The sequence below is a fragment of the Chrysochloris asiatica genome, unplaced genomic scaffold (genome assembly GCF_000296735.1).
Source record: "Chrysochloris asiatica unplaced genomic scaffold, ChrAsi1.0 scaffold00050, whole genome shotgun sequence".
NCBI lineage: Eukaryota > Metazoa > Chordata > Mammalia > Afrosoricida > Chrysochloridae > Chrysochloris > Chrysochloris asiatica.
This window is the reverse complement of record NW_006408568.1, coordinates 1,295,022-1,305,943: the sequence shown is the minus strand read 5'-3', so window position 1 is coordinate 1,305,943 and position 10,922 is coordinate 1,295,022. Positions and strand designations below refer to the sequence as shown.

At 45.9% G+C, this 10,922-nt stretch overlaps 1 protein-coding gene across 1 annotated transcript; it reads right to left on the bottom strand.

The window, feature by feature from the left end:
• Nucleotides 1-1,463: 1,463 nt before the first annotated feature.
• TNFRSF1A (tumor necrosis factor receptor superfamily, member 1A) lies at nucleotides 1,464-10,507 on the bottom strand. Its single transcript, XM_006862761.1, has 9 exons — nucleotides 10,330-10,507; nucleotides 7,734-7,862; nucleotides 7,333-7,482; nucleotides 7,036-7,114; nucleotides 2,817-2,890; nucleotides 2,627-2,737; nucleotides 2,327-2,355; nucleotides 1,902-2,178; nucleotides 1,464-1,765 (listed from the first exon to the last, which is right to left on the bottom strand). Exons 1-9 carry the CDS (start codon nucleotides 10,505-10,507, stop codon nucleotides 1,464-1,466), a joined length of 1,329 nt encoding a protein of 442 aa, XP_006862823.1.
• Between the last annotated feature and the right edge of the window lie 415 nt (nucleotides 10,508-10,922).

Sequence of the window (10,922 nt, the reverse complement as noted above, 5' to 3'; positions counted from 1 at the left end):
GTGCAGAAGGGAAGCAGGGATGGAGGGGGGTGGAGGAGCAAAGGGTTCTTTGGCTCACTCTTTACCAGAGTCTGACTCTCACACCCTTCCTGCCAATGACTTTTGCCTAAAAGCTACTTGCTTTCTTTTCAGAGAGGCGTGAGGGACACAGAACCTTTGGCATCTCTCCCAGAGGAAACCTTACCCCAAGTGTACTGGTCATCACCTCATCCCTGGCCTCTACCTCAAGGACCACACCGCCTGTTAAGAAGCCTGGCCCCCAGCACTCTGCCCTCTTGATTCTGTGGGCTTTGGGAATCAAGAACTGTCAATTTATGTATCAGACACACCTGAGTCCCACATAAAGTTGTACATAAAAATGAACGCTCAGCGCTACGTGGGGGTGGGAAGAACCAGGGAGAGGGAGACACAGTGAACACTGTCTGTGCTTCTGACAGCCACCAGTGAGAGGTGGCGGGATCTCTGGTCCTGTTGTGGGCCATCAAGTCAATATCACTCACAGTGAACCTACAGAATGGGGTGCAACTGCTCCACAGGGTTCTCTAGGCTGCCATATTCACAAGGGCGGATCACCAGATCTTTTCTCTAGCATAGCTGCTGATGGGTGGGAACAGATGTTAACCTCTCCTCCATTTAGCAGTCAAGGTCTTAACCACTTAACCCAGGGCTGCTTTCTCTGGCTCTATATAGTCAGGAGTTCTGGTGTGGCATTGTGGGTTAATGCGCTAGACTGCAAAGCCGTTTGAACTGCAAGATCACTGGTTCAAGCCCACCAGTCACTCCTTGGAAACCCTATGCAGGGTTACTTTGGGTCGGAACTGACTCGACGGCACTTAACATCATATAGTCAGGACTTTTCCCATCCCACCCACCAGGATCCGGGTCTCTGGCCCAGTCTCTCACACCAACCATGCAGACAGACCACGACTCCCAGGAGGAGCAGTTTTAATTCAGAGTTTTAGTGTATTTACAAAAGTCTTTAGCTTCAGCTGGAGGCCCCATTGTTCTGTGCTTGTTCTACTTACTCTGCTTATTCAGGCAGGGGGCAAGGGGCGCCAAGTTTCTTAGTGTAACATAATGGATACAAAACTGCTTATCTATTGTGAAAAGGGCTCAGGGACCAGCCAGGGGCCTCTAAGCTGCCTTGTGACACGCCTTATCCCTGAAACCACCCACAAGGACTCACCTCACACTCACCTTCATTATCACACACACACACACACACCACACACACAAACACACACACACACCAAACCTCTCGCACACACGGCCAAGAAACTATATACACGGAGGGGGTAGCACCAAGCAAGTGGCTGCCTACTCATGGCTGCCCCTCCATGACCCTTCCTCTCCAGAATAAAGGGGGTCAAGAATGCATCTCCTAGCATTGTCCTTCCCAGCCTAGGAGCAGGAAGCAGCTGTCACTAAGGGCAAGCCACGCCCAAGAGGCTGTGGGCGTGGTCTCATAGGGGGAGGCGGGACTCCAGGTTCGCAGAGCCGCTCAGCGCCTCCTCAATGGCCTCTAGGCAGCCACGTAGGTCCATGTCGCAGAGGACACTGCCTAAGAGCTCCAGCGTGGCGTTGCGTCGTGGGGTCCGCTGCTGCCAGGTCTCTAGCATGCTGTAGTAAGCTTCGCGCAGGCAGCGCCCGTTCTGCAGCTCCAGCCGTTCAATCTCATGATTATTCAGTCCCAGGCGCCGCATGAACTCCTTCCAGCGCGATGGGGGCACACCGTCCACCACCGCATACAAGGTGGTAGGGTTCACTGGGGGAGAGGGATGCAGGGCCGCCGTGAGCCTCCAGTCAGGGCCCAGGGCGGGGGTCCCAGAGCAAGCACCTTCTAGGAGCTCTGCCTGCTCCCTCCCTAGCCCCACCTCTCCTGGATCCTACTAGGAACTCACTATCAGAAAACGTGTTCCTGCCGTCATCCTCCTTCTCCTCCTCCTTCGGGGGAGGTGGAGGGATCTGGGTGGCAGTAGGGGCTGCTGTGAGGATGGGGCCAGCCTCCTGGTAGGGTGGGGCCATTCCTTCGGGAGGGAGGGCCTTCCAGAAGGTGGACCACTCATTGGGAGAAAAGGTGGAGCTGAAAGTGGGACTGAAGCCCTGGTTAGGACTAAAGTTCAAAGACGGGTTGAAGACTGGGGCTAGGGGCTTCGTGATGACCCCTTCCAAATCCCCCTGAAAGAGAGAAGAGACAAAGTTGGTGGGGGAGAGAAAGCACATCCCAGCCCTCTTGGGATGCTCAGTGGATTAGAGACAATTAGGGGAGTCCCTGGCCAATACCAGTTGATTCTGGGATTTCAGGTAGGTCCTCATTTCATCTCACCTGTTTTTCAAGTGTTGATTTTCCACAGACTAAGAGAGAGGAAAAAAAAGTCACAAATTTTACTTCCCCTAATATGTCCCCTCCTCCCCCCAGTATAATCTCTACTGGAGATGGCTATAGAGATTTGTGGTGACATGCTTCAAGGCTTGCGTGGCCCCAGAGACAAGAGAACTATTGATGCAGCATGGCCTCACCAGCCTTCCAGGACTACCACTTCCTGCCACAAGCTCTCATTTCCTCCAAAGCCCCTCCCACCACATCCCCACCAATACCCTCTCCCCTCCCAAAGGCCCCACTTACCAATAGAGTAGAGCTTTGACTTCCATCGTTGGTACCTGCACATTATGCCAATGAAGAAGGATAAAAGGCAAAGACCAAAGAGGATCACCAGAGGCAACAGCACTGTGGTGCCTGGAAACAAAGTAGATCCCTGTCAGAGGATGGCAGTAAGGATCCGGGAGAGGGCTGTTGAGCATGGGGAACTTCTCACCTGTATCCTGGGAGCCCGTAACCAGTCCAGTTGGGGGTAGACACAACTTCTTGCAGTCCACGTCATTCTTACAGCTAAAAGAGCAGATGGCAATAGTGTGTAAGATCCCAACCACAGAAGGAACCCAGAAAAAAAAGCCACAGATTGTTGGGAATTCTCTGTTTTATATTTTATATTTTAGCTTTGTCTGGATATAATAGAACTTGATTATCATTGGGAATTGATACAGAGGATGAAACATAGTCATAGAATCACTGAATTTTAAAACTGGAAAGGGATCTTGAAAAGAGTATAGAAAAAGTTAGGTCACATATACAAAGGGGCTTCACAAAGCTAGTAGAAAAATGGAATAAAAAGATAATAGAATTTTCCCACAAACTTTTGAAGTCTCCTTGTACATTCCAGCTTATTCATTCACTGACAGTGTCATTTAACATCTAGGCTTCAATCTCCTCATAAACAAAATAGGGATCATACTCACGTCTCAGAATTGAGGTACAAATGAGATACGTATGCCCACATAGAGTAACAGTCAGCGGCTGTCTAGTCAGTTCTAACTCTTATTGTATAATTGTATCTTAGTATTACATCATGACACTACTAAGTATGAAACCTGATGACCTTGATGTGCATATAAAATTTTTAAAATACATATGGCTAGTAGCGGCCATTACAAGTCCTGGTGTAGTGCTGTAGGATATACACTGAGCGCAAGGTTGGTTTGAATCACTAGCTCAAACTCACTAGTCACTCCTTGGGAAACCCTATACAGGTCGCTATGAGTCGGAACTGACTGATGGCACTTAACAACAACAACGGCAGCCATTCGCTGCCCATTATATGAGTACTTCAGAGTCCTGGTGTGGACCTATAGGAAAAGCGCTGGACCTCAAGGTCATTTGAATCACAAGGTCGGTGGTGCAAACTCACCTCAGAAACCCTATACAGGGTCACTATGAGTCAGAACCAACTCAACAGCACTTACAGCAACATTGAGTACTTTATACTTTGGACATGTGATCAGGACCTCACGCTTGGTAAAGCAGAGGGGTCAGTGAGAAATGGACAGACACAGTGACTGCAACCATGGGCTCAATCATAGCAGTGATTATGAAGATGGCATGGCGCAGGACCAGGCAGTGTTCAGTTCTGTTGTACGTAGGGTTTGCTTTAAGTCGGGACCCACTTAATGGCACCTGACAACAACAACAAAGGCAGCCAGAGAACAAGCACATCCTCCTGTGTGTGTTGGGAACTATCACTGAACAGCATGAGTTGCCAAGTGCCGAGGCAGGCCTGGAAGGACCTTGAGAAGGTGACATCTAAAAACAGGAAGAGGCATTTCACACCCACCTCACAGAGCCACAGGAAATGGGTACAAAACCTTTCCCTAGGAGAACGGACAAAACTTGGTGGGAAAATGGGAAAATAAATCATTTTGTGTCAGCTCTTTATAGGTATTTTTTGTGGTTTTCATAGCTTCACAAAGTTGGTGTCATTATCCTTACCTTAAATGTATGGATAAGATTCAGAGATATTAAGTAGCTTATTCAAGGCCACATAGCCATGACGTGGCTAAGCTGAGGTTTCAACCCATATGATTTAACTCAACAGGCCTCAGAGTTTCTTCTCTGTCCTAAAATGGGAGGTCTTTCAAAAGGCAAAAGATGTACAATAGAGAGGAGGGAGGGAGAGGGGAGGTCATTTCCATATATACAAGGTAGGCACAGGATCACCTCTTAGAAATGTCTTTTTCAAACAGCAGCCAAAGATACTCTAAAAAGTAGAAGCATTCTTATAAATGATGTTGTTGTTGTTAAGTGCCATATAATTGGTTCTGACTCATAGCAACCCTTATAGGGTTTCTGAGAAGCAGCCGGTGGGTTTGAACCACAGACCTTGTGGTTCGCAGTCCAGTACTTATCCTATAGCGCCACACCAAATAGGAATATCCTTTTAAAATGGGACTTGTGGAGACAGTTCATGTGTAGTGCAGTGAATTATTGAGTATCTTTTCTTGCCATAGTCTTTGTAAACTCCCACCAAACAACTTTTTCCTGATGGGTCTTTGCTGATAAGAGAAGGTAGGGGAAGATGCTGAGGGATTATATGATTCAATGTAAGGATTAACAAGGCCAAAAAAAAAGTCAAAAATTTCACTTCCCCTCATATGTCCCCTCCTCCCCCCAGTATAATAATCTCTACTGGGGATGGCCAATTTTGCGATCCTGCTGAGTATAAAATAAGCCATCTCAGAAGCAGGAATGAGGGGATCTTGCTACCGTCAAAGAAAAGCCAGAAGTGGAGTGCATCCTATAGACCCTGAGATCCCTGTGCATTGAAGCTCCTCAACCCAGGGAGAGAAAACTGTGACACCGCAGAAGTAGGAGAAACACAACAGCAGCAAAACTAAGAACCAGAGCATAAGGCAGAGTGGTGGCCTTCCAGCCCACAGAGCCAGTTAAGCTGAGTGACTTTGGGGCAGGAAGCTTACTTAGAGTGGGATGCCTCTGGCACTTAATTGAAGGACTAGGTTTGCTGACCTCCAGAGTTAGTGTCCAGCGACTATACACCGAGGTTTATGGTAAAGTGGTGTGACCTGTGGGAATTTACCAGCAACCCTAAAACAGCTTTATACCATTGGCCAGGCAGAGAGAGGCCTGCCTGCGGGGCACTGCTGAGGAGTGGCTGTTCTGACAGGAAGAGCTGTCTGTGTCCTGAGCATTTTCTGATGCTGCCTTGTAACCGGTTAACTTCCCTAATAAACCCCATAGTTGTGAGTATTGCCTCTGAGTTTTATGTGGCCATTGCAATGAATTATTGAACCCACAGGAGAAGTAGAAAGTGCTACGGAAGGGATGGTTTGTGGCCACTGTTGTTTATATTCTGTGAATTCAGGAAAAAAGTGAAATGACATACATTCTTTCTTGCTATGTCTAGATGTGTATCAGACATGATGCTGCTTTAAATGGGAGGTTGCTGACAGGGAGGACTAAGGGAACTGGGAGATATTAAAGTCCTTTCTGGAAAAAGCAGAACAGGTGGCCACCTGAGGAGGTAGCATCCTTTTCTGGAGGAGCACTGGATTTGGAGTGAGTATACAGACCTAGATACAGGTCCAGGATCTTGCTGAGTTAATCTTGATCTCATCCGTTAACCTGAGACTTAATTTCTGCATGTCTATTACAGGTAAGGCAGGTCTTATTTCTAGTTTTATTTGTTGAGAGACTTGATATGTGAGAATGGGCACTGAAAACTGCAAAGGACTGTGTTATTTTGTTGCACATAACTGAGTGCTAGGTGTTGGTTAGCAGGCCCTGGTGGCACATTGGTTGAACACTTGGCTACTAACTAAAAAGTTGGCTATTTGAACCTACTCACTACCTCCATGGGAGAAAGGCCTGGTGATCTGCTTCCATGAAGATTGGTGTTGTTGTTGTTAAGTGCCGTCAAGTAGGTTCTGACCCATAGCGACCCTGAATAGGATTTCCGAGGCTGTATATCTTTACGGGAGCAGAAAGCCTCATCTTTCTCCCATGGAGCAGCTGGTAGTTTCGAACTGCTGACCTTGTGATTCGCTGCTCGATTCATAACCACTACGCTACAGAGCTCCATGAAGATTATAGCCTCAAAAACCCTACAAGAAGATTCTACTCTGTCACATGGGGTTGCTATGAGTCAAAAATCAACTTGATGGTACCCAACAACAATAAGGTATTAGTTACAGGTCTAAGTAGGGTCAGAGTTCACCATTCTGCCACAGCATGTAAGTCCCCCAAGCACAGCCTGGGCACCTAGACACTGCAAATGTCCAGTGGTTGTGTCTGTGGAGCCAGAGGACGGAGTGAGGTGGCCTAGTCAGAGAGACAATATTGCATCGAACCTGCCAGGTCATCCATCAGTAAGTAAGAAGCACCACTGTTTATGTACCACACATATAACACAAAGCTGCCAATTAAAACATGATATATCAAGCGTTAATAGGATGTATCCCAATTTTAAAAATAGGAACTTCTATCACCAAAGACTTCTTAAGGATTGAGGGAAAGTAAGACAAGGAGGACTGTCTTGACATACAGTGTACTCCACTCAACAGTCAGTGGAGTCAGACCACCCTGGAGTGTGTTGTCCCTTGGTCTACCAGTGACTCTGCCCCATGGTCATCCTACCCCACCCCATATATCCCACTTCATACCCTGCAGCCGGCAGGGATACTCACTTGCTACAGGCAACACACACATTTTTCCTGAAAAAGAACCCTGCATGGCAGGTGCACACAGTGTCTTCAGTCTTCTGACCTGTGGGAAGAAGTGCAGTGTAGCTAAGGGCAGGAAGAAGAGTAAGGAAGGTCAGGGGATGGAAGACCAATGTGGAATGGTGCTCAGAACTGTCAGAGAGGATAGGAAATGCTTCCTCATGGGGGAGAGGGTGCAGAAACGTGGAGGCTTTCCTCTTGGAGGGCTAGTCTGACCCCTGTGGTGGGAAAGGGGTTTGGGGACAGGAGGGCCATGCTTACAGGGGCGAAGCACAGTGCCATTGAGGCAGAGACTGCAGTTCAGACACTGGAAAAGGGTTGTACTCAGAAAACGCTGATACTGATTCTTCTTGCAGCCACATACGGTGTCCTGGAACACTGTACAAGATGAAACTTCCACCTGGTCCATTTCTAGGGAGAGGAAGAGACAGTGAGTGGAAGTCCCATGTACCCATCCATATGAATGCCCTTTGCCCTTCCCTAAAGCCTACAGTGTTGCTCTAATACATGTTCACACCCATGTGCACTCACAGATCTACACAGTTCCACCCACACCCACCAGCCCATGTTGGCACACTCTCACACACACACCTGTTGACACCCACCTGACTCTCCAGACAAGCACACTTCTTTGAACGCCCCTGCCCTCTCCTAAGACACACCTTTTCGGCATGTGGAGCAGCTGAAGCACTGTTCTAAGTGGTTCTCCAAAGCAATGTAGGTGCCACTTTCACACACCCTGCAGTCCGTGTCCAGTCCTGGGCCTGGGCAGTCATCGTATCGGTAGGTCCCTGTTATTGGATATGAGAGTCAGAGAGCAGACAAGCACTCAAGGAAGGTGACCCATGCGTCCAGGGCCACTTCCCTGAAGGAGAAGAAAGAAGAACAAAAGTCCTAGCCAAGGAAAAGGAACAAAGACTTGCAGGGTTTTAGAATATTTGGAAAAAGTCCTGGTGGGTAAGGTCATCGGTTCAACCCCAACAGCTGTTCAGAGGGAGAATGTGCTCCTGTAAATATTTACAGAAACCCTGTCTAGGATAACTATGAGTTGGAACATCATACAAGAAAACAAAAGGTCATTAAGAAGACAAGAAAAAAAAAAAAAAAAAAGACCACAATAGATATCAGAAGAGACTCTGAAACTTACTCTCCAGCATAGAGATGCTAAAGCTAATGGAAGATATGAGGCAGTATTAGAGCTAAATAAAAAATTTCAAAAGGAAGCTCAAGAAGACAAAGTCAAATATTATAACGAAATGCTCAAAAAGACCTGGGAAGAACACGCTCAGCATTTCTCAAGCTGAAAGAGCTGAAGGAAAATATTCAACCCTCAACTTGAAATCTTGAAGAACTCTATCCTGGTACAGCGCTTTGGGTTAATTCGCTGGACAACAAAGTCGGTTTGATCCACAAGGCCGGCGGTTCAAGCTCACCAACTGCTCCTCAGAAACCCTATATAGGGTCGCTATGAGTCAGAATCGACTTGGCGGCACTTAACAACAATAACAACAACATAGGAAAAATACTGAAGGATGCAGAAAGCATCAAAAGAAGATGGAAAGAATATACAGAGTCACTGTACCAAAAAGAAATGATCAATGTTCAACCATTTCAAGAGGTAGCATATGATCAAGAGCTGAAAGTACTGAAGGAAGAAGTCCAAGGCATACTGAAGGCATTGACAAAGAACAAGATTCCACGAATTGATGGGGTATAAATTGACATCATTCAACAAACCAGATGCAGCTCTGAAGGTACTCACTCATCTATACCAGGAAATTTAAAAGACTACTACTTAGCCAACTGACTGGAAGAGATCTATATTTGTGCCCATTCCAAAGCAAGGTGACCCAATGGAATGCAGAAATCATGGGACAGTATCATTAGTGTCACAAGCAAGTAAAATTTTGCTAAATGTAATTCAAAAATGGCTGTAACAGTACATTGGCAGGGAACTGCCAGAGGTTCAAGCCAGATTCAGACAAGGACATGGAACAAGGGGTATTATTGCTGATGTCAGATAGATCTTGACTGAAAGCAGAGAATACCAGAAAGATGTTTACCTGTGAGTTTACCTGTGCTTTACTGACTTTACAAAGGCTTTCAATTATGTGGATCGTGACAAGCTACGGCCAACATTACAAAGAATGAATATTCTGGAACACTTAATTGTGCTCACAAGGAACCTGTACATAGACCAAAAGACAGTTGTTTGAACAGAACAAGGGATACTTAATGGTTTTAAATTAGGAAAGGTGTGCACCAACATTGTATACTTTCACCATATTTATTCAATCTGTATGCTGAGCAAATAATTCGAGAGGTTGAATTATTTGAAGGAGAATGTGGCATCATGATTGGAGTAAAACTCATTAACAATCTGCAATATGCAGATGATACAACCTTGTTTGCTGAAAGCAGAGGACTTAAGATACTTACTGATGAAGATCAAAGACCACAGTCTTTGGTATAGGTTTGTACCTCAGTGTAATAAAACAAAAATCCTCACCACTGTACTAATACATAACATCCATATAAATGGAGAAAAGTTCAAAGTTGTCAAAGACTTCATTTTGCTTGAATCAACCATCGACACTCATGGAAGCAGCAGTCAAGAAATCAAACGACGTATTGCATTAGGCAAATCTGCTGCACAAGAACTTTTTAAAGTGTTGTTGAAGAGCAAAGATGTGAGTTTGAGGACTAAGGTGTGCCTGACCCAAGCCATGGTATTTTCAATAACCTCATATGCATGAGAAAGTTGGACAATGAATAAGGAAGACCGTAGAAGAATTGATTCATTTGAGTTATGGTGTTGGAGGAGAATATTATAACTACCAAGGACTGCCAAAAGAACAAGCAAATTTGTGTTGGAAAAAGTACACCCAGAATGCGTCTTAGAAGCCAAGATGGCCAGACTTTGCTGTCATATTTCAGGCATATTATCAGAAGGGACCAGTCCCTAGAGAAGGACATCATGCCTGGTAAAGTGGAGGGCCAGTGAAAAAGAGAGAGACCCCAATGAGATGGACTGGCACAGTGGCAGCAGCAATGGGCTCAAGTGCAGCTACGATTGTGAGGTTGGCGCAGGACCAGGCAGTGTTTCACTCTTTTTTGCATACGGTTGCTATGAGTCCATATCGACTCACCAGCACCTAACAACAACAACAAATGAGTTGGAATTAACTTAATCACACTGAGTTTTTTGAAAAAGAAAACAGAAGCAGGGTTCCATAACTGGCTACTACTTTTTCCTACCTTTGTGGCACTTGGTACAGCAAATCGAATTATTTTGATGGTGGGGGTATTTCCCCTGGGGACAATGATGGTCTCTCTTCTCTCGGTCCCCAAGGTGGGGGACCAGTCCAATAACTCCTGAGGGATATATTCCCATCAAAAAAGCCAGGATCACCTGTAGAAGAATTAGATTGGCCATTAGAAGAAGCAGGGATGGGAGTCTTAGAGGTAAGCAAGTATAAAAGTTCCCCAGCTCACAGCCTCCCCAAACAGAGGCACAAGCTCCCCAAACCTGCTTTACACACAGTGGTCTTCCTCTAAACCTAGCCAGTTGGCACATTTATAACTAATGCTTAATTATCCTCTAGTTTTCCTGGATGCTAATTTTTTTCTATAATTGATTTTTGTTGTTACTGAGAATGTACACAACAGAACATATACCAATTCAGCGTTCCTACATGTACAATTCAGTGACAATGATGACATTCTTCGAGTTGGCTAACCATTCTGACCCTCCTTTTCCGAGTTGTTCCTTCCCTATTCATATAAACTCACTTGTCCCTAACTAAGCTTCTGATCTAATCTTTTGAGTTGCTATTACAAATCTGATACCA